The sequence below is a fragment of the Lipotes vexillifer genome, unplaced genomic scaffold (assembly GCF_000442215.2).
Source record: "Lipotes vexillifer unplaced genomic scaffold, Lipotes_vexillifer_v1.1 scaffold897, whole genome shotgun sequence".
NCBI lineage: Eukaryota > Metazoa > Chordata > Mammalia > Artiodactyla > Lipotidae > Lipotes > Lipotes vexillifer.
The window spans coordinates 570,063-595,323 of record NW_006785587.1 but is presented as its reverse complement, the minus strand read 5'-3'; the positions used below and the strand labels follow the sequence as shown (position 1 = coordinate 595,323).

Below are 25,261 nucleotides of genomic sequence, written 5' to 3'. Positions count from 1 at the left end.
CCCAAAAACCTTTTCATTATGGACCTCCTACAAACTGGAACATCCCCCCGCATAACTACAATACCTTTTTCACACCCAAGAAATTTAACACTGTTAGTATCTATACACAAATTTTCCCAAATGTCGCAAATACCTTTATGGCTTTTTTTTTTCCTTTAATTCCAGAACCCTATCAAAGACCACACATTTTGCACACACATTAATCTAGAACTATTCACCTCTTCACATTTTTATGGTCTTTCATGACACTGACATTTTTAAAAGTTCAGAGTAGTTTTTGTAGAATGACCCACAACCAGGATGGGTTTCCTTTCTCATGATTAGACTCCAAATAAACATTTCTTTTTGGCAACAATTTTACATTGGTGATGATTTTGCACTGCCTTCTCCTGATGTCATACAATGGCAAGGACACAATGTCACTTTGTTCCACTATTGGTAATACTGACTTTGATCACTTGGTTAACATGACTGTGTGCTTGAAAGAAAAAAAAAATCTGATTCAAGTCCTACCCCTGCTTAAAACCCTATAGTGACTTTCCCTTAGAATAAAGTTCAATAAAGTCCAAAATACTTTCCAAGTCCTATGAGGCTTTGTCTACTCTTTAGCCTAAACTGCTCTTTTAAACTCTCCACAGTCCCACAGAGTAGTATGCTGTCCTCTCTGAATCAATCTCAAACATGTCAACTGAAAGAAATCAAACATCTCTGAAATCATGCTATATCTTAAATTTTCCATTAGCCCAATGACGAAGCTGTTATTGCCATGGTCATAGTTATGTACAATTTGACATAAAATCCTTTAAGGGAAAGTGATTCCCAGAATCTCTCAGGACGGAATCTCTCAGGAAATCTCCCTTAGAGCAGAAAGATGCCCCAAGAGTTCAGGGAAAGAAATACAGGTGAGCATGGCTGAAAGTCATCTAGAATAGCCATACTGGAGCTTTATGTATCTCACCAAGTACACCATTTCTCTATGCATTCTATGAACAGTAAGAATGAGTAAGATCCCTGGCAAGTGTAGTGGCTCCTTCTTCTTAGTGGTATGCCTGGACAAGTGCAACCCCGTAACACTTCAGTCAGCAAAACATTTAAAAAACATTTGAAGGGCTTCCCTGGTGGCGCAGTGGTTAAGAATCCACCTGCCAATGCAGGGTACACAGGTTTGATCCCTGGTCCAGGAAGATCCCACATGCCGCGGAACAACTAAGCCCTTGTGCCACAACTACTGAGCCTGTGTGCTGCAACTACTGAATCCCATGTGCCTAGGTGGGCCTAGGTGTTCCGCAACAAGAGAAGCCACCGCAATGAGAAGCCCGTGCACCTCAACGAAGAGTAGCCCCCACTCACCTCAACTAGAGAAATCCACGCGCAGCAACGAAGACCCAACGCAGCCAAAAATAAATAAATAAATTTATTAAAAACAATAAAAATAAAAACCATTTTAAGAAGGACTGAGTTCTGGTTATTACCTGAAAAACTTCCATTGACATCTTCTGGTAAGAACAAAGGAGTGCTAGCATCAAAAATTCCAGAATGAATTCTCAGTGGCCTGGAAAAAAATCCCAGAAGTAACTGAGTACTCACAAGGAATAATGAATCATCAAAATTCTGAATGGAATAAGAGATCTGTGGAAAAACAGGACCTGGACAACTCAAGTCAAAAAGTAATTCAGGGGCTTCCCTGGTGGTGCAGTGGTTGAGAGTCCGCCTGCCGATGCAGGGGACACGGGTTCGTGCCCCGGTCTGGGAAGATCCCACATGCCGCGGAGCGGCTGGGCCCGTGAGCCATGGCCGCTGAGCCTGCGTGTCCGGAGCCTGTGCTCCGCAACGAGAGAGGCCACAACAGGAGAGGCCGCAACGGGAGAGGCCACAGCAGTAGAGGCCACAGCGGTGAGAGGCCTGCGTACCGCAAAAAAAAAAAAAAGTAATTCAGAAGAGTCAGGCTAAACATGAAGAAAGTTTAGAAATACTAAAACTAAATTATTTCATATAAATAGATATATAGATATGTTTTATCTATACCTAAGTAGTATATAAGTCTAAAAAAGTCTAAGTCTCTGAAATACATATAAAAAATTCTAGGTGCAATTACTGAATACAGGTGACAGTTATATATAATTGTTCATTTTACATAATAAATGTATAAAATGCCTTTAGGAAATGATGTCATACATCTGCTTAAGCAGCACTTACTCATCATCGACTATTTCATGTTGCCTAAATTATGATCACTAAGTTTTGTTCCATTTGTCTTATAATTTCAATACATTTGTAGATACTAAGCATTATAAGCAAAAATTCTGATCACTCAATTCGTCTGCATTCATTTTTCCCTATCTTGTTTAATCTAAGTATGCAACCTATAGACCTGTTCAGTAAATATCCTCAATAAATTACTATTTTTTAAGTTTTCAGTGTTCAACAGGTTTGGGAAATACAAGTCCCTACTGACATATAGCATTGTCTTAGCCTTTTACTGCTCCTGGTTTGTTAATGAGTTCATATGTTGAGGAAACACTTTTCCCTAATGAGATTTCAAGCTAGTAGTTATTCAATGTTCCTGCTTTGTTTCTACACGCTATCTGGGATCATGCTACTATGAATTCCATATTGCTTCTAATTTAATTATTTTTTCTCCTTTACTGAACCAATTTGTAGTAGTTCTGATTACAACTTCAACTTCTTTTGAATAAACAAATATGTCTCTTGATTCTTCAAAGTCATTCCAAATCTTCTTCTCCCCTTATGTGTAACGGTGCCAACAGCTCCTTTCAAGTTCAAGTGGGCACTATTCCTGAGCATAATGAACAGTCTGAATGTACTATCTAAATCAATGAATTAAAAAGCGGTTTAGCTTGGATTCAGATATTACTACTAGCACCCACTTAAAGACAGCCAGACCCCATGTACACAAACTCTAACCATGGAAATGGTTGAGGAATTTCAACTTCTCAGGTAAATTAAATATAGTTCTAATGCTAAATATAGTTCTAATGGGTTTAATTGATACATATGATCACTGGGTAAGAAAATAATCACACAACTGTTTATTACCTTTATTTTCCAACTTCAGGGGAAATAAAAATCTATTCCAGTGTTATAATTTCTAATTCCAATTTTTAAACCTTTTGAAATCAATTATATATTTTCCCCTTGGATTTCAATGACCCTAAAAGAGTCTTTCCAGAAAGTTATAGCAATGATATTTGGCTGACAAACTATACTTATGTAGCCAGTTTTAAATTAAATAATTAAGAAAACTTGGCATTGTTGGCTAAAATCAAAGTACACTATTCTTTACCTCATGATTTTTCAATCCTTAAAAGTTTTATTATAGCTACTTTTCCCATTTGATGATGAGCATTAGCCAACAGAGGATCAAGGTTATCTCTAGATAAATCTAACCCACTCTTAATTAGCCCAAACCATCCTACTTCTAAAAGTTGGCAATGTACATACATACACACACACACACACACACACACACACACACAGAGAGATACAACATTCAGTAACAACTGTTGTCATGCCATTAAAATATTAGAAGGAAAAGTTTTGAACCATGTCCATGCTTATCTGTTTAGTTATACTCCTCACAGATTTTTTCTTTATACTGACCTTTAGTTTTCCTGACTGACTCTGCATTCCAATTGTGACTGAGATCTACTACTTTAACAAAAAATACTTCTTTGGATGGTGATTCAAGTGTGTGTTGCCTGTTCACATGAACAAGAACCAAAGGTTCTTTGCAAAGAGACAAAGAAATGGAATATTATAGATTTATATACCTAAACAGCCTCTCTTCAGTTCATCTCCCCATACTATCAGTATACTAAAGATTACCTTAGATGACACTTTTCATGCAGAAATGAAAGATAATCAAAGGGCTTTCTCTTCCTAAATATACTGAGTTTGTGAACAGACTCAATTTTACCTTTAATTACTTTTCCTAAAATACTTTTAAGAAGTAATTTTAGCTTAGGTCTATACATTTTTTCCTAAGAAAAACTTTAAAGTTTAAACATAGAATGTCACAATTTCACAGGTATTTAGCACATGGTCCACTTTTCAAGATGCAACTATTATACTTCATAAAACCAACCTCCTTTCTACATCTTGCCTTTTCTACTGTAACATGTGCCTGAACTACACTTTGTTGAAAATAATAATGAGTTAATAAAACTTGAAAAAATTATGCACAAAATTGGTCAAAGTTAGGGAAGGAATCAAGCATGCATTCTGCCTTTCTAGTATCAACTCTGCCACAAGTAACCACGCAGTAAGTGAAAGAAAGTTCTTAATAAGCAGTTCCAGAAAGAATAGAATTAGAATATCATCATTTTGCAAACTCTCATAAAATAATGTATCTAAGGCTACTGTGGTCCACAAAAGGATCAGTGCTGGTATGCAAACTGTTGCCAGTTCATAATAACAAAAGGTACATATATTTTATATAAGCATTCATAAACTTATATAACAAGTTGACAATAATTTTATTTCCTTGAATCTATAATAAAAATTTGGGGCTTTTATTTTCTATGTCTTAGAGTTTTAAGTTTCATTTGTCTAAAAGTTTATTGTATTTTATAAAAATAGCTGTCATGGTAGGACTGGAAATTTTTTTTAAAAACTCGATTTTTATTGCAGATCTGTGAGAAGCACTGAACTAGGTGTTGGCTATTAAAATCATTAAAGACTGATGAGAAATTTGATAACAGATGAATAAGATGGCAACACCCTGAATCAACTGATCAATCTTAACCTACTAAAATAGAGACAAGACATATGTAACTCTTTTTTTGTAACTGAAGTATAGTTGATTTACAATGTTGTTAATTTCTGCTGTACAGCAATGTGATTCAGTTATACATATATATACATTCTTTTTTTATATTCTTTTCCATTATGGTTTATCATAGGATACTGAATATAGTTCCCTGTGCCATACAGTAGGACCTTGTTGTTTATCCATTCTACATGTAATAGCTTACATCTGCTAACCCCAACCTCCCACTCATCCCTCCCTCAACCCCCTTCCCCCTTGGCAACCACAAGTCCGTTCTCTATGTCTGTGAGTCTGTTTCTTTTTCGTAGATAGGTTCTTTTGTGTCATATTTTAGATTCTACATATAATTGTTATCATGTGGTATTTGTCTTTCTCTTTCAGACTTACTTCACTTAGTATGACAATCTCTAGTTGCATCCACGTTGCTGCAAATGGCATTATTTTGTTCTTTTTTATGGTTGAGTAATATTCCATCGTGTATATATACCACATCTTCTTTATCCATTCATCTGTTGATGGACATTTAGGGTGCTTCCATGTCTTGGTTACTGTAAGTAGTGCTGTTATGAACATAGGGGTACATGTATCTTTTCAAATTAGAGTTTTGTCTGGATATATGCCCAGGAGTGGGATTGCTGGATCATATGGTAATTCTATTTTAGTTTTATGAGGAACCTCCATAGTAGCTGCACCAACTTACATTCCCACCAACAGTGCAGGAGGGTTCCCATTTCTCCACACCCTCTCCAGAATTTGTTATTTGTAAACTTTTTAATGATGGCCATTCTGACTGGTGTGAGGTGGTACCTCACTATAGTTTTGATTTGCATTTCTCTAATAATTAGCAATGTTGAGCATCTTTTCATGTGCCTGTTGGCCATCTGTATTTCTTCTTTGGAGAAATGTCTATTTAGGTCTTCTGCCCATTTTTCAATTGGGTTGTTTTCTGTTGTTGAGTTGTATGAGCTGTTTGTATGTTTTGGAAATTAAGCCCTTGTCAGTTGCATCATTTGCAAATGTTTTCTCCCATCCTGTAAGTTGTCTTTTCATCCTGTGTATGGTTTCCTTAGCTGTGCAAAAGCTTGTAAGTTTGACTAGGTCCCATTAGTTTATTTTTGTTTTTATTTCTATTGCCTTGAGACACTGACCTAAGAAAACACTGATACGATTTACAGACATATGTAACTTACTATGAGGCACTAAGTAAACATATGTGAAGGAAAACTGACCACATGTTTATAACTACTGAGGGAAGTGACAGAGACATTATACTCTTTGCTCTACTTGTGCATGTTTTTAAATTTTCCATATGTAACAGACTACATTGGCCCTAATTCTTCACTATTCCTTATATCCATGCCTTTTGTCATGCCACTTTGCAGTTTGTCCTATTATAGGCAGAATGTGTCACTCTTGACCCTGAGCTCAACCACGAGACCTGCTTTTGCCAATGTAATGAGGGCAGAAGTGATAGTATGCCAAGTCTTAAGCCATTTTTTTTTACTTCTTTATTGGAGTATAATTGCTTTACAATGGTGTGTTAGTTTCTGCTTTATAACAAAGTGAATCAGTTATACATATACATATGTTCCCATATCTCTTCCCTCTTGCATCTTCCTCCCTCCCACCCTCCCTATCCCACCCCTCTAGGTGGTCACAAAGCACCGAGCTATGTTCCTTGTCTCCTGTGCTTCTGCCATCATCATGAAAACACCAAAAGCCTACTTATTGATCCAAGCAAAGGATGAGAGTAGTGAAGCTCAGCCGAGCTCACCCACAAACTCCTGCGCAAGAAGTAAGCATCACTTGTCTTTCTGAAAATGTTTCTAATACTACCTTAAGTGAAATTTTTAAAAAGCCGTCTAACACCAAAGCATCCACAGCAGGTGATGAATCAATAACAAATTATGATTCTGCTTTCCCTGGCCATATATAGCAGAAATATATAAGAATGTAGGGGAAATTGTATAAAATGGCTACCATTAAGTTTAGTTCTCTACGACCTTGACTTCAAAATATACATTATACTGAATCTTTGGCTTTAGAGATTAAAATATAACTGCATACTTACCTCTTTTTTTAAAGGGGGTAACTAATGAAGGAAAGACATCAGGGAAGAGAAACCACTTAGAGGCACTATTAAATAACCTCTGGAGAGCTAGGGCTGGTGAACTCAAGAGGTACCAGACTAGACAGGAATAATATGCCTCACAGACAAACCAATAGAAATTTTCTTATCTATTACCTGAAAATAGCTTTTCTATGAAAATACTACACCAAATCCAAGGTTGCATTTTTAAAACATTCAACATTGTTAAATCCAGAATGCTTCAAATTCTATTTATTTTTATCAACTTTATTGCCAAATTATTTTTTTATTTAAAATTCAAATTACTACTATCAAATAAAGTAGTGGTTCATTTCTACTGGGTTTTATATACCTGTCTAAAAGTAGCCTGTTTGTCCACAAACCACATACTATTTTGATTAAAATACAGCTGAGCAAAATACTTTAAAAATATCCTTAAGGATAAAATATTATAATGCAACTTTTTAAAAGTTTGTTTTACTATATCAAGATTTATCTCTTCCAGGCATCAAGTACCTATTATTACAGCCTAAATATTCCAAGCTGTAGGAAAGTGGGGAATACCAAAACCTATCAGGGGATATCTTCTGTTCTAGCAATTTCACTCCTAGGTGTTTATACAAGAGAAATGAACACCCAAGTCCACAAAAACTGGAAACAATCCAAATGGCCATCAATATGTGAATGGCTAAACAAATTCTGGTATATCCATACAGTGGAGTATTACATAATAATAAAAATGAACAAACTACTGATACACACAACATTGATAAATCTCAAAAACGTTATAGTGAGTAAAAGAAGCCAGAATCATTGTATGATTCCACTGATATAAAATTCAAAAACAAACAAGACTAATGTATAGATAAAGAAATCAAAACAGTGGTTGCTGCTGAAGGAGTGGAGGAACTGATTGCCAAGGGGCATGAGGGAACTTTGGGAGGGATGGAAATGTTCTGTATGTTGACTGGGGTAGGGGTTAGGTGGGGATATATGTTTGTCAAAACTCAAATTGTATACTTAAAGATTTGTGCACTTCACTACATGTACATTTTTACTTCTACAAAAACAAGCAAAATAAATCACCTATTTGTGACCTTTCTCAAACTACCATTTCTCTCCACAAACTGAAAGACAATGTTACAATAAGCACCTGTTACCCTCAGCCTTCAGGGGCACTGGATGGTCAAGCTCTGCCACGGTGTCAATAACAAGGCCAACACTCACTCAAACCTAAGAGCCACTCCTGTTTCAAAACCAAAAACCTATCAAGTTAAATCCACTTATGTGGATTGATTAATCATCCATTAAAAGTTTATACTTTTATCCCTAAAAATTTTTAGTCTAACCCAAGCTACATCCACTTAAAGTATACCAATTACCTCTAAAAGAGCAATCTTCTTCAGTGTGATGCTCTAAGTCTTGTGCCTTATTTTGCCCAATCAGACGTTGGACTTGGGAGGAACGTATCTCACAGTTCAATACAGTAATGCATTAATATGAAAATGATCCACTAAAATGTAAACTAGGGTCTAAGTCCAAAAACTGATCACACAAAGCAAGTTTAGTAAAAAGTAAATGGTAGGGAATTCCTTGGTGGTCCAGCGGTTAGGACTCCCAGCTTCCACTGAAGGGGTCACGGATTCAATCCCTGGTCAGGGAACTAAGATCCCACGTGCTACTGGGCACAGCCAAAAAAAAAGTGAATGGTATCCCAACTCATTCTATGAAGCCAGAGTACTGTCCTGATACCAAAACCAAAGACATCACAAGAAAACTCCAAGCCATTATCTCTTTCTTTCCATATTTTGGCTGCATCGGGTCTTAGTTGTGGCGCACAGGATCTTTTGTGGCGGCGTGCAGGTTTCTCTCTAGTTGGAGTGTGCAGGTTTTCTCTTCTCTAGTTGTGACACACGAGCTCAGTAGTTGCGGCGCACAGGCTTATTTGCCCTGCAGCATGTGGGATCTTAGTTCCAAGACCAGGGATCGAACCCGTGTCTCCTGCATCGGACGGCAGATTCTTTACCACTGGACCACCAGGGAAGTCCTCAAGCCATTATCTCTTATGAATGTAGATGTAAAAATCAACAAAATTAACAAGCCAAATCCAGCAACTTACAAAAAAAGGATTATACACCATGGCCAAGTGAGATTTACCCCAGGAATGCAAGTTTGGTTTAATATCCCAAAATCAATTAATCTAACGTATCCACACAATAAAGAACAAAATCCATATGATGATCAGAATATATGCAGAAAAAGCATGTGTCAAAAATCCAACATCTTAACATAATAAAGACAATCAACAAACGAAGAACAGAAGGAAATGCCCTCAATCTGATAAACAGCATATATGAAAAACCCACAGCCAACATTACACTTAATGGGTAAAGACTAAATGCTTTCCCCTCAACTAAGATCAGGAACAAAGATTTCTGCCCTCACCACTTCTATGCAAAAGTATGAGGTATTAGGCAGGGCAATTAAGCAAGAAAGTGAAATTAAAAGTATCCAGAGTGGAAAGGAAAAGTAAAACTATCTCTATTTGCAGATGACATGATCTTATATAAAGAAAATCCTGAGAGTTCCATTAATACACTATTAGAATAAGTAAGTTTGGTAAGGTAGTAGGATACAAAATAAATACACAAAAATCAACTGTATACACTGGTAATAAACAATCCAAATATGTAATTAAGGTAAAATTCCACTTACAATATCATCAAAAAGAATAAAACAATTTAACTAAAGAAGTGCAAAATCTATACTTAAAAAGCTATGTGGGCTTCCCTGGTGGTGCAGTGGTTGAGAGTCCGCCTGCCGATGCAGGGGATGCGGGTTCGTGCCCCGGTCTGGGAAGATCCCACATGCCGCGGAGCCGCTGCGCCCCTGAGCCATGTCCGCTGAGCCTGCGCGTCCGGAGCCTGTGCTCCGCAACAGGAGAGGCCACAACAGTGAGAGGCCCGCGTACCGCAAAAAAAAAAAAAAAAAAAAAAAAAAAAAAAGCTATGTAACACTACTGAAAGATTTAGACATAAGTGGGAAAACATCCCATGTATGCGTCAGAAAACTTAATACTGTTAAGATAGTACTAATCCCCATATTGATCCACAGATTCAATGTGATCTCTATCAAAATCCTTTGCAGAAATTGATACGCTCATCCTAAAATTCATATAGAAAGTCAAGGGACCCAGAATAGCCAAAACACGCTTAGAAAAGAAGAACAAAGCTGGCAGACTCACATGTCCCAATTTCAAAGCTACAAAATGAAGACAATATGATACTGGCAAAAGGATAGACATACAAATAATGGGACAGAACCAGAGTCCAAAAATAAATGGTCAACTGATTTCTGAGGAGGGTACCAAGGTCATTCAAAAGTAAAATAATATTTTTTTCAAAAAACAGTACTGCAACAAGTGGACAGCCAAAAATTTAAAAAATGAAGTTGGTACCTTGCCTTATAGCATATACAAAAATTAGCTAAAATAGATGAAAGACCTAAATATAAACATTAAAATTATAAAACTTTTAAAAAGCATAGGCAATTGCACAAACTCTTCAGGATCTTGAATTAAGAAATGTTTCTTAGATATGACAACAAAAGCACAGTGACAAAATTTAAAAAAATAAGTAGCTCTTCATGAAAACTAGAAGATTTATGGGACTTCCCTGGTGGTCCAGTGGTTAAGAATCCGCCTTCCAATGCAGGGGATGCCTGTTCGATCCCTGGTCAGGGAACTAAGATTCCACATGCCGCAGGGGAACTAAGCCCATGCACCACAACTACTGAGCCCGCACGCCACAACTAGAGAGAAGCCCGCATGCCATAACTTAAGACCTGATGCAGCCAAAAATAAAATAAGTAAATAAACAAAATTAGCTAGGCCTATTTAAAAAAAATTTTTTTAAAAAAGCTTTTATTTGGCAGAAGACATCATTAAGAAAATGAAAAACAGCATACAGAATGGCAGAAAATATCTGCAAATCATATTTCTGATAAGAGACCTGTCACTAAAATAAAGAATTCTTACAACTCAGTAAAAAGACAAATAACCCATCTTCAAAATGGGCAAAAGATCTGAAGAGACATTTCTTCCAATAAAATATACAAATGGTCAATAAACACACAAAAAGATGCTCATGATAATCCTTCAGTAGGGAAACGCAAATCAAAACCGCAATGAAATACCACTTCATACTCACTATGATGGCTATAATCAAAAAGACATGTGTTAACAAGGATGTGGAGAAATTGGAACCTCATATACTGCTGTCAGAAATGTAAAATACTGCAGCCACTTTAGAAAACAAATACTGCAGCCACTTTGGAAAACAGTCTGACAGTTCACCGAAAGGTTAAACATAAAATTACCACATGACCCAGCAATTCCCCTTCTAGGTATATACCCATGAGAAATGAAAAATTATTTCTATATAAAAACCTATACAGGAATATTCATAGCAGCATTAACCATAATAGCCAAACAATGTAAACAACCCAATGTCCAACCACTGATGAACAGATAAATAAAAGGTGCTATATCCATACAATGGAATATTATTTGCTAATAAAAAGGAATAAAGTACTTACACATACTACCAGATGTATGAACTTTGAAAGCATTATGTTAAATAAAAGAAGCCAGTCACAAGAGACCATATATTGTAAGATTCTAGTCATATAAAATGTCCAAAGTAGGCAAATCTATAGAAAATAGATTAGTAGTTGCCTAGGGTTGGGAGGGAGAGGCAGGGGGTGGGAGGAATGAGGACTGACTGCTAAAGGGTACAGGATTTCTTCTGGGGGTAATGAGAATGTTTAAAAATCGACTGTGGTGATGGCTGCACAAATCTGTGAATATACTAATAACTAATGAATTGTGCCCTTTAAACTGGGGGGGGGGGTGTCAGAATTTTATGGTATTTGAATTATATCTGAATTAAGCTTTTACAAAAATAAATTCTTTTGAGAAAAGTATGGTAGAATCTAGGTGGTAGACACAAATGTTGACTAAAATTTATTTTAACCTGCTTGTCTAAAATTTTTCATGAAATGTTAAAAGCAGGAAAAATCACAGCATAAAAAAGTTTCACTATTACCAATAACACACCAAAACAATGATCTATCCACAACCATTTTTATGCATCCAGAGTCTCCCAAATTAATTAGGGATTGTTCACCCAAAAGTTGTCCAAAGCAGATTTTAGAATTCTGGAGTCCCTGATTTACATTCACAACACAACTCAGAGAATAAGAATTAGTTCTCCAAATTACAAACAAGATGAGGGTGACTTAATTTTACGTAAACCTGCGTTGAGTTTTGAGAATAAAAAGGATTCTGTTCTCCTGTTGGCAAACAGGACAAATAGGGAATTTTACATGTGCAGGCAGTTTTAAAGGTTTGGGAAACATCCTCTGCAAATGTTATGGCAGACTAGAGCAGATTATTTTACCTTTTGGTCAGTTTCAACATTGCTGGTTCTCAAGTTTTAGAAAGCAAATAATTTGACACTGAATTTTTTTTTTTTTTTTGGCCGTATTGGGTCTTCGTTGTTGCACGCGGGTTTTCTCTAGTTGCAGCGAGCGAGGGCTACTCTTCGTTGGGGTGCGCATGCTTCTCATTGTGGTGGCTTCTGTTGCTGTGGAGCACGGGCTCTAGGCACGCAGGTTTCAGTAGTTGCAGCATACGGGCTCAGTAGTTGTAGCACGCGGGCCCTAAAGTTAGCAGGTTTCGGTAGTTGTGGTAGGTGGGCTCAGTAGTTGCAGTGCAGGCTCTAGGACACACGGGCTTCAGTAGTAGTGGCTCACAGGCTCTAGAGCGCAGGCTCCGTAGTTGTGGCACATGTGCTTAGCTGCTCCACGGCATGTGGGATCTTCCCAGACCAGGGATCGAACCCACGTCCCCTACACTGGCAGGCAGATTCTTAAACACTGCGCCACCAGTGAAGCCCTGACACTTAATTTTTAAGAAGTTTAGAATAACTCCCAGAATAGTTACTAATTCAGAAAAAAACTATTTTAATATATACATATTAGGCTTGAATTTTAGCCAAATTTTAAATACATGTCACTAGAGAAATCAAGATCCAAATTCAGTATGATATGTACTCTATAACTGGAGTAACCATATGGCCCAGTTTGCCCAGGACAGTACTAATTTAGAGCTGTTATTCCCACATCCCACCCAACTTAACAACTGTCTCATGTTTTTCATTTTTTAAATATTATTATGAATAACTGCATTAAAGTAAGATAGTATGGGTTTGCTATATTTCCACTTTATACTTCCACCTTCTACCATGGCTTTGCCTAGTACCCTGTGGAGTACAGGTACAGTTAACAGAGTTCTCACTTCAACTTCTGGTTCAATCTAAAAACCAACCACTGAGAACCCATCTCTCTCTTTCCTGACCCTTTCCTGATCAAAGAAGTACACCTAACTCTATCCAGATGTGGGTGCTGATAGCAGAATGTTTGAAGCTGCTGTCCCGGCCATCCACTTGGTGTACATGCTAGTTGTGCCACAGCCATTCTTCAGCTTGCAAAATGCACATAACCTCCAGGCCTCCATCAGCTGGGTCAGTGGGATATGTAAGGTGTTTGTGAAATACATACAGGAAAGAGACTCTGTGTATTCCTGTGCATAATGTACAGAGAGAGTAATCTGCACTTAATGCTACAGTAGTTTCGCTAATTATTTAATTGGATTTACACGATACAGCAAATATTTATTTTACTTGGTGGCATTTCACAACAATTATTATAAATTTAAATTAGTTTTAGCATCTCCTTTTATGCTCAAGTGCCCCAGTTTACACAAAGAGTATGGTCACACTACAATAAACAACGACCTTATTCCCTATCAAGTTGCAGTGGACTACATGAGGGAATTTATAGACATAACTACATAAAGCATCTCCTGGGTCTTCAAAACCATGAAACCAAAGGGATGGCAAGGGTCAGCCAACCAGAAAACTAACTAATATCACACTATTACTATAGTAAAGCTATTTTTGAACTGCTGTGATTCTTAAACAAATACAAAAAAAGAAACCAATTCTACATGAGAGGAACATTCTACACAACCTAGAACTATATATGTGATACAAAGATTCTAAGTTCTATTACTTCTTTGTTGATTCATAAAGTGCTTCAGAACCATAAAGTGCTTCAAAATCACATATTAACCCTGAGGACTTCATTGACTTTGAGCATCTAAACAGAGTTTAGCTTAAAACGAGGCATGAAAACAGTCTAAGTACCTTAACAAAGAAAAACTCCATTGTTTTGGATAGCAAATAATTATTCATTACTTCAAATGGCATCTTTTAAAATATAACTCATTAAATAGCCTTAAAAAGTATCAAACACATTTGAACGAGTATAGGACAAAACTATTATTTTTTTAATTCTTAAAAGACAATTATTTTCCTTAAGAGACAAGTTGGCCCAAGGTGATCCGAGGTTCCTGGAGGAATTTCAAAACCTTTCAAGTCTAAGAACAGAACACAATAAAAACCATTCCTTTTGCCCATAACAGCTCTTCCATTCTAGATGAATACCTTAAATTAACAGATAGGACAAAATCTGGAGGGAAAAAAAATATCCAACTTTGACCTTTGAAAAAAAATGTACTATAGGGTTATCATAGAAGGATAGTTTCTCCATTCTCAATGAACCCCAAATAAAAATCTCAGGTCATCTTTTCATTCAGTTCAAAACTTAAATTTGAAAATGGCAGATATAAATTTTCAACATTAGATGTCATTAAAGATTCTATATCACATACAATCAATAAGTATTTATAATAAAAAAAACTTTAACCCAAGTATGATATACTGTATTCAACATCTCAGTGAAGGTGGTGGGGCAGGTCTTATATCTACTCCAAAAGAGTCTAAGGTTTAGGAAGAGACCTTCAAGATGGTGGAGGAGTAAGACATGGAGATCACCTTCCTCCCCACAGATACATCAGAAATACATTTATATGTGGAACACTCCTACAGAACACCTACTGAATGCTGGCAGCAGACCTCAGACTTCCCAAAAGGGTAGTGGTGATCCAGCTGGGCGTCAGGCCTATGCCTCTGAGGTTGGAGAGCCGAGTTCAGGACACTGGTCCACCACAGACCTCCCAGCTCCACGTTATATCAAACGGCGAAAGCTCTCCCAGAGATCTCCATCTCAATGCTAAAACCCACCTCTACTCAAGAGCCAGCAACCTACAGTGTTGGACACCCTATGCCAAACACCTAGCAAGATAGGAACACAACCCCACCCATTAGCAGAGAGGCTGCCTAAAATAATAAGGTCACAGACACCCAAAAACACACCAACGGACGCAGTCCTGCCCACCAGAAAGACAAGATCCAGCCTCATCCACCAGAACACAGGCGCTAGTCCCCTCCACCAGGAAGCCTACACAACTCACTGAACCAACCTGAGCCACTGGTGGCAGACACCAAAAACAACAGGAACTACGAACCTGCAGCCTGTGAAAAGGAGACCCCAAACATAGTAAATTAAGCAAAATTACAAGACAGAGAAACACACATCAGATGAAACAGCAAGGTAAAAACCCACCAGACCAAACAAATGAAGAGGAAATAGGCAGTCTACCTGAAAAACAATTCAGGGTAATGATAGTAAATATGATGCAAAATCTGGCAAAGAGACTGGAAAAAAATACAAAAAACATTTAACAAGGACCTAGAAGAACTAAAGAACAAACAAACAATGATGAAAAACACAATATGAAATTAAAAATTCTCTAGAAGGAATCAATAGCAGAATAACTGAGGCACAAGAATGGATAAGTGACCTGAAAGATAAATAGCAGAATTAACTACCGCAGAGCAGAATAAAGAAAAAAGAATGAAAAGAATTGAGAACAGTCTTAGAGACCTCAGGGACAACATTAAATGCACCAACATTCAAATTATAGGGTCCCAGAGAAGAAGAGAAAAAGAAAGGGACTGAGAAAATATTTGAAGAGATTATAGTTGAAAACTTCCCTAACATGGGAAAGGAAAGAGCCACCCAAATCCAGGAAGAGCAGAGAGTCCCATACAGGATAAATCCAAGGAGAAACACACCAAGATGCATATTAATCAAACAAACTATCTAAAATTAAGTACAAAGAAAAAATATTAAAAGCAGCAAGGGAAAAACAACAAATAACATACAAGGGAATCCCCAAAAGGTTAAAAGCTGATCTTTCAGCAGAAACTCTACAAGCCAGAAGGGAGTGGCAGCACATATTTAAAGTAATGAAAGGGAAAAACCTACAAACAAGATTACTCTACCCAGCAAGGATCTCATTCCAATTCAACAGAGAAATTAAAACCTTTACAGACAAGCAAAAGCTAAGAGAATTCAGCAACACCAAACCAGCTTTACAAGAAAGGCTAAAGGAACTTCTCTAGGCAGGAAACACAAGAGAATGAAAAGACCTACAACAACAAATCCAAAACAATTAAGAAAATGGTCATAGGAATGTACATATCGATAATTAGCTTAAAAGTGAAAGGATTAAACGCTCCCACCAAAAGACACAGACTGGCTGAATGGATACAAAAACAAGACCCGTATATATACTGTCTACAAGAGGCCCACTTCAGACCTAGGGACACATACAGAATTAAAGTGAGGGGATGGAAAAAGATATTCCATGCAAACGGAAACCAAAAGAAAGCTGGAGTAGCAATACTCATATCAGATAAAATAGACATTAAAATAAAGAATGTTTCGGGCTTCCCTGGTGGCGCAGTGGTTGAGAGTCCTCCTGCCAATGCAGGGGACACAGGTTCGTGCCCCGGTCTGGGAAGATCCCACATGCCGCAGAGCGGCTGGACCCGAGAGCCATGGCCGCTGAGACCGTGTGTCCGGAGCCTGTGCTCCACAACGGGAGAGGCCACAACAATGAGAGGCCCGCGTACCGCAAAAAAAACCCAAAAAACAAAATAAAGAATGTTTCAAGAGACAAGGACACTACATAATGATCAAAGGATCAATCCAAGAAGAACATATAACAATTATAAATATATATGCACCCAACATAGGAGCATCTCAACACATAAGGCAACTGCTGACAGCTATAAAAGAGAAAATCGACAGTAACACAATCTTAGTGGGGGACTTAAACACCTCACTTACACCAATGGACAGGTCCTCCAGACAGAAAACTAATAAGGAAATATAAGCTTGAAATGACACAACAGACCAGATAGATTTAATTGGTATTTATAGGACATTCCACCCAAAAACAGCAGATTACACTTTCTTCTCAAGTGCACACAGCACATTCTCCAGGATAGAGCATATCTTGGGTCACAAATCAAGCCTTGGTAAGTTTAAGAAAATTGAAATCGTATCAAGTATCTTTTCCAACCACAATGCTGTAACACTAGATATCAATTACAGGAAAAATTCTATAAAAAATACAAACACAGGGCTTCCCTGGTGGTGCAGTAGTTGACAGTCCACCTGCCGATGCAGGGGACATGGGTTCGTGCCCCGGCCCAGGAGGATCCCACATGCTGCGGAGCGGCTGGGCCCGTGAGCCATGGTCGCTGAGCCTGAGCGTCCGGAGGCTATGCTCCCCAACGGGAGAGGACACAACAGTGAGAGGCCCGCGTACTGCAAAAAAACAAAACAGAACAAAACAAAACAAACACATGGAGGCTAAACAATACACTACTTAATAACCAAGAGATCACTGAAGAAATCAAAGAGGAAATCAAAAAATACCTAGAAACAAATGACAATGAAAACACAATGACCCAAAACCTATGGGACACAGCAAAAGCAGTTCTAAGAGGACAGTTTAGAGCAATACAATCCCACATCAGGAAACAAGAAATATCTCAAATAAAGAACCTAACCTTACATCTAAAGAAATTAAAGAATCAAAAAACCTCAAAGTTAGAAGAAGAAAAGAAATCACAAAGATCAGATCAGAAATAAATGAAAAAGAAATGAAGGAAATGCTGGCAAAAATCAATAAAACTAAAAGCTAGTTTCTTGAGAAGATAAACAAAATTAATAAACCTCTAGCCAGACTCATCAAAAAAAAAAGGGAGAAGACTCAAATCAACAGAATTAGAAATGAAAAAGGAGAAGTAACAACTGACACTGCAGAAATACAAAGGATCATGAAAGATTACTACAAGCAACTATATGCCAATAAAATGGACAACTAGGAAGAAATGGACAAATTCTTAGAAAAGCACGACCTTCCAAGACTGAACCAGGAAGAAAAGGAAAATATAAACAAACCCATCACAAGCACTGAAATTGAGACTGTGATTAAAAATCTTTCAACAAACAAAAGCCCAGGACCAGATGGCTTCGCAGGTGAATTCTATCAAACATTTAGAGAAGAGCTAACACCTATCTTTCTCAAACTCCTCCAAAATACAGCAGAGGAAGGAACACTCCCAAACTCATTCTACAAGTCCACCATCAACCTGATATCAAAACTCGACAAAGATGTCACAAAGAAAGAAAACAACAGGTCAATATCACTGATGAACATAGATGCAAAAATGCTCAACAAAATACTAGCAAATAGAACCCAACAGCACATTAAAAGGATCATACACCATGATGAAGTGAGCTTTATCCCAGGAATGCAAGGATTCTTCAATATATGCAAATCAATCAATGTGATACACCATATTAACAAATTGAAGAATAAAAACTGTACGATCATCCCAATAGATGCAGAAAAAGCTTCTGACAAAATTCAACACCCATTTGATAAAAAACCCTCCAGAAAGTAGGCTTAGAGGGAATGTACCTCAACATAATAAAGGCCATATATGACAAACCCACAGCCAACATCATTCTCAATGGTGAAAAACTGAAACCATTTCCTCTAAGATCAGGAACAAGACAAGGTTGTCCACTCTCAGCACTATAATTCAACATAGTTTTGGAAGTTTTAGCCACAGCAATCAGTGAAGAAAAAGAAATAAAAGGAATCCAAATCAGAGACAAAGAAGTAAAGCTGTCACTGTTTGCAGATGACATGATAATATACATAGAGAATCCTAAAGATGCTACCAGAAAACTACTAGAGCTAATCAATGAATCTGGCAAAGTAGCAGAATAAAAAATTAATGCACAGAAATCTCTTGCATTCCTATACATTAATGATGAAAAATGTGAAAGAGAAATTAAGGAAACACTCCCACTTACCACTGCAACAAAAAGAATAAAATACCTAGGAATAAACCTACCTAAGGAGACAAAACACCTGTATGCAGAAAACTATAAGACATTGATCAAAGAAATTACACATGATACCAACAGATGGAGGGATATACCATGTCCTTGGATTGGAAGAATCAACACTGTGAAAAATAACTGTACTACCCAAAGCAATATACAAATTCAACGCAATCCCTATCAAATTACCAGGAGCACTGTTCCCAGAACCAGAGCAAAAAATTTCACAATTTGCATGGAAACACAAAAGACCCAACAGCCAAAGCAATCTTGAGAAAGAAAAATGGAGCTGGAGGAATCAGGCTCCCAGACGTCAGACTATACTACAAAGCTACAGTAATCAACACAGTATGGTACTAGCACAAAAACAGAAATACACTTCAATGGAACAGGATAGAAAGCCCAGAGATAAATCCACGCACATATGGTCAACTTACTTTTGATAAAGGAGGCAACAATATACAATGGAGAAAAGACAGCCTCTTCAATAGTGGTGCTTGGAAAACTGGACAGCTACATGTAAAAGAATGAAATTAGAACACTCCCTAATACCATACAGAAAAATAAACTCAAAATGGATTAAAAACCTAAATGTAAGGCCAGACACTATAAATCTCTTAGAGGAAAACATAGGCAGAACACTCTGACATAAATCACAGCAAGCTCCTTTTTGACCCCCCTCCTAGAGAAATGTAAGTAAAAACAAAAATAAACAAATGGGGGCTTCCCTGGTGGCGCAGTGGTTGAGAGTCCGCCTGCCGATGCAGGGGACACGGGTTTGTGCCCCGGTCCGGGAAGATCCCACATGCTGCGGAGCGGCTGGGTCCATGAGCCATGGCCACTGAGCCTGCGTGTCCGGAGCCTGTGCTCCACAACGGGAGAGGCCACAACAGTGAGAGGTCCGCATACCGCAAAAATAAAATAAAATAAAATAAAAAAATAATAAACAAATGGGACCTAATGAAACTTAAAAGCTTCTGCACAGGTAAGGAAACCATAAACAAGATGAAAAGACAACCCTCAGAATGGGAGAAAATATTTGTAAATGAAGCAACTGACAAAGGATTAATCTCCAAAATTTACAAGCAGCTCCTGCAAGCTCAATATCAAAAAAACAAACAACCCAATCCAAAACTAGGCAGAAGACCTAAACAGACATTTCTCTAAAGAAGATATACAGATTGCCAACAAACACATGAAAGGATGCTCTACATCACTAATCATTAGAGAAATGCAAATCAAAACTACAATGAGGTATCACCTCGCACCAGTCAGAATGGCTATCGTCAAAAAATCTACAAAGAATAAATGCTGGAGAGGGTGTGGAGAAAAGGGAACCCTCTTGCCCTGTTGGTGGGAATGTGAATTGATACAGCCACTATGGAGAACAGTATGGAGGTTCCTTAAAAAACTACAAATAGAACTACCATATGGCCCAGCAATCCCACTACTGGGCATATACCCTGAGGAAACCATAATTCAAAAAGAGTCATGTACCACAATGTTCATTGCAGCTCTATTTACAATTGCCAGGACATGGAAGCAACCTAAGTGTCCATCAACAGATGAATGGATAAAGAAGATGTGGCACATATATATACAATGGAATATTACTCAGCCATAAAAAGAAACAAAACTGAGTTATTTGTAGTGAGGTGGATGGACCTAGAGACTGTCATACAGAGTGAAGTAAGTCAGAAAGAGAAAAATAAATACTATATGCTAACACATATATATGGCATCTAAAAAAAAAAGGTTCTGAAGAACCTATGGGCAGGACCGGAATAAAGATGCAGATGTAGAGAATGGACTTGAGGACACAAGGAGTGGGAAGGGTAAGATGGGACGAAGTGAGAGAGTGGTATAGACATATATACACTATCAAATTTAAAATAGATAGCTAGAGGGAAGCAGCCGCATAGCACAGGGAGATCAGCTAGGTGCTTTGTGACCACCTAGAGGGATGGGATAGGGAGGGTGGGAGGGAGACACAAGAGGGAGGAGATATGGGGAAACAGGTATATGTATAGCTGATTCACTGTTATAAAGCAGAAACTAAAACACCATTGTAAAGCAATTATACTCCAATAAAGATGTTTAAAAAAAAAAGTCTAAGGCTTAGATGGGACCAAAAGTGGGAAACTTGACAAGTAGTCCAAAGAACATTACTCTTATAATCTTGCCTTAATAAAACTGAAAAAAGTTACTATGTCTAATGTTTGCTACATACATATATTCATATACAACACTGAATAGTTGTAAAAACTTTTTAAAGAAAAGCTGACTGCCTGTTCTCTTGTTTATGTGAGATAAGATCTTAACTAAATAACATTATATCAGCTGTTTGAGGAAAAGAATAATCTCTGCCTTGGATGGTTAACCAAAGTAGCCCTGAAGAAAAAGAAAAGCCAGCTATGTTTTTTCAGCTTAGGAAGCTAGAACTCATAAAGGTCCTTTCCAGCTCTAAAATGATACTCTGTGGGTAAAACTAATGAAAACAGCCCAAATCCTTTTACAGAATTTAGGTAGTTCTCTCCCTAATTTCTATCATGCAAAAATGTCTTTTTCAAAAACCCTGAAAAATACTGAGATGTACCAGAAAAGGAATCAAAATGAGCTCTTTCCCCACTTTAATTTATCAACTAAGATTTACACACAACTGTCAGAGGCACAATAGATGTACAACATAAGCTTGGGTCCAGTACCTGTATTTCACACCAGAGGGAAAGGTGGTTTCAGTGGTAAGCTATGGAAAATAGATGCCTACTTAGATTTCTGGATGGACCTCTCAAAATATCATATTTCACTTACTTTACTCTGCAAACCCCCCCATATTTAAACATCTCTTTACTTTAAATGTTTCTTATGATCAATGACATATCATTGATCATATCATCAGAAAGTTTTTACATATCATGGCTTACTTATAGGGTTTTTTTTCCCCCTCCTGAGGAGTTCATGAAATAATCATAGATGTGATGAAATGTTATTTTCCTGGATTGCTCCTCTTGAAAATGCTTTCAATTTGTTTTTCATCTAATTGTTAGTAAAGTAAAAAGAACAACAACAATGGGAATTCCCTGGCAGTCCGGTGGTTAGGATCCGATGTTTTCACTGCCTGGGCCCAGGTTGGATCCCTAGTCTGGGAAGTAAGATCCCACAAGCAGCCAAGCAGCACAGCCAAAAAAAAACGAAGAAAGAAAGAAAAAAAAAGAAGACACATGCTTGCTTATGCTACAAAACATAAAGAACCTTGAAATAAAAATAAGGTAACCAGCAATTCACCTGGGTCTCAGATATATCAAACTTATAAGATTCTCTTTAAAATTCAAGTTGAACAAAAAAAAAAAAAAACCACACCAGCTAGCAAGAATACTGTATGTTCTGTACACCGGAGTCAGGTAACTTGGAAACTTAATCTTTTAACTTCCTGCTGTCACTCAATTTTGTGTAAATACTGTTTTCAAATCAGCACATATTTTTCAAAGTCTGTAAATTAGGTTTGAATCCTCCTAATAACACAGTCATTTCCTCTACCAGCACAAAGATGAATCGTTTCAATGATTTTACGGCTCAAACTTAAGGGGAGAAGAAAAATGCTTTGTAAGTTAACTAGTGTACAGGAAAGAGCTGTATGTTGAGGTTTACATAAGCTTCTGAAGTCAAAAACTAAGGGTTAGCGTGTCTTCATTCTCCTTTATGATCTTGAGAAAGAGCTCCAACTAGTCTGAGCATTAGTTTTCCTCGGTTTAAAGTTTATCAGCTACCTTAATCTTTACTAATTTGTTCAACAAATATTTCTTTGAATGTTTACTAGAGAGTAAGCAATTACTCATGGAGAGGACCCACTAAGATGTGACTAGGCACCACCTTTATTAGAGAATACTGCCGAAAAGACAATTCTTCCTGACTTAGAACACCAATTCCCACCACACATCCTGAATGAAACGTAATGAAGTAATTTCTTTTAGCCGGGCCCTAAACAGCGTGTGGGAGGTAAATTTCGCTTAAATCGCAATTCAAAATCGCGCGGGTTCCCGCTGACAACACTGATTGTGCGGGTCTGAGAGAACTCCAGGCCAACGAAAATTTTAACACAGAAGTGAAAGCGAAGGTGCTCGATTCAGAAGCGAGACGAAAGAAGAGTGTCTGAAGAAGTGCGTCGGAGGTGACGAGAAACGCAGAGGCGGCCCAAACTACTCCCTCCACTCGGCACATTGAGTTAACTTCTCCCGCACCCGGGACTCGCGACCCCCCTCCGGTTCCCCGGCGCGCTGGCGGCGGCCCGCGTACCGGAAGGAGCTCGCAAAGCCGGGAGCGGGTCCCATCGCAAACCAACTTGAAAAATAAGGAGTGAGCGGGATGGGGGCGGGGCTGGACACACGCTCCTTCCCTCGGAGAAGGATGGGGGGAGGGGAACGGAGTGAGCGACCCTCCGGCCACCGGCCCCGACCCCGGGAGGGCGCTGACGGGGGCTTGGGGGGCAGGGCGCGCGGTCACGCGGCCTCATCCAGGGCCGGCCTCGCCGCCGCGGACCCCAAGAGGGGAACCCGGCGAGCCCCACCGAGGGCAGGCGGGAAACGGGGTGGCGGGAAGACTGGAGGCCCGCCCAGCTCCAACGCCGCACGCGAGGCCCCGACCCCGCTCTGCCTTAGGCGGGCCCCGGGAGCTCCACAAAAGGCTGCCCGACTCCCGAAGTGGCTGGGTGAGGGCTGAGGAAGCTCCCCTCACAGACAGACACTCACTCACTCACACACACACATACACACACACACACACACACACACACAGAGACGCCCGCTCGCCTCCCTACCCCCACCCTCCGACCGCGGGCTCTGAGCCCCACAGCGACGCGGGGGAGGCTGGGGCCAGCAGCGCGACCACGGGAAGCTGACGCCCTCCCCGACGCCAGAAGCTCAGCGGGCGCAGGAACCCCGACACGCAGACAAAAATCAACAAAGCACCTGCCGCTCCCGAGGAGAAAACATGCCACAGGCCCCGACTGGAGGCTCTCCGACGCGCCGCTGCCAGGGCCGCAGGGCTCCGCTGGCGGGCTGGGGGGAGGAGGCGGGGAAGGGCCCCGCGCGGTGGCTCTCCGGCCCAGGAGCCTTGCCTCCGTCCGGAAGCGGTGAGGCAGGGACCCCCCACGCCAGAGACTGACCTTGGAGTCTCCGTTGCACAGAGCCATCGGGGCTGGGGCGGCGGCGGCGGCGGCCAGAGATGAGACGGGGCGGGAGAGGGCCGGTGGGGTCGACGCCACGGGCCGGGGCTGAGGAGGAGGCCTGGTCGAGGAGCGGGCGGGAGGCGCGGAGAGGAGCTGGCCGCCTGCGAAGCGCCGAGTGGAGCAGCAGCCGCGGAGCGCGGGCCCCAGCGCCGCGGGAGAGGAGACCAGCAGCGCGCACGCTGCCCCCGCCTCCTGCTTCCGCACTGGCCGGCCACTGGGAGGAGCCAGAGACCTTGTAGCTAGGCTGACGAGCAGCGGACACCCGCAGCTACCGCCGCCGCCGCCGCCACTGCTGCTGCAGCCCAATAAGCCCGCCTCTGGAGGAGGGGACTTTGGCGTCCGGCCCCGCCTCCAGGTCCGTCCGGGCCGCCGAGGCCCGCCCCCGGGAGAAGAAACCTGCGGGTCTCAGGCCTGCTCACCCACAAGAGGAGGGGCCTGCGGCGCCTGGCCGCGCCCCCGCCCCTATCTGGCCCGCCCTTTGGAGGAGGAGCCCGCGGCGCCCAGCTTAGCTGCCCCGGTCCCGCCCCCGAACCCGGCAGCAGACGCTAAGAGGAAGGCGGGTGGCGCCCTGCCCCACCCCGCCGCTAAAGCCGGCCTCGGAGAAAAACCCAAGCCTCTGTTCGATTACTGTTGACCCGCCGGCCCGCAGCCTTTGATGCGAGAGAGGCTGGTGGCACTGAAGAGGAGGCCTCCAGAGAGCTGGGTCGCTGGGGAACGCTTACCCGGTGGTGCGGCCTTATCCCAGGTTGCGGGTCGTGGGGGAGGCCAAGGCTGCTTTGAAGAGTTTCGTGGTGACTTCAACGTGGACTTAAAAGTGACATTTGATCACTTAGGTCACTCAAAAGTTCTACAGCGGGTGCAAAATTAACGAAAGGAAGGGGTTTGGGAGTGGCAACCTGGTGGGAAACTGGACCGACGGAGT

General features: G+C 40.1%; 1 protein-coding gene across 1 annotated transcript in view; it reads right to left on the bottom strand.

Moving 5' to 3' along the window:
• Nucleotides 1-23,443, bottom strand: part of GMPS (guanosine monophosphate synthase) — a 97,595-nt gene extending 74,152 nt beyond the window's left edge. The window contains exon 1 of the mRNA XM_007457655.1: nt 23,354-23,443. Coding sequence (XP_007457717.1) covers nt 23,354-23,443 — 90 coding nt within the window. The remainder of the gene's footprint in view (nt 1-23,353) is intronic.
• Nucleotides 23,444-25,261: the final 1,818 nt, after the last annotated feature.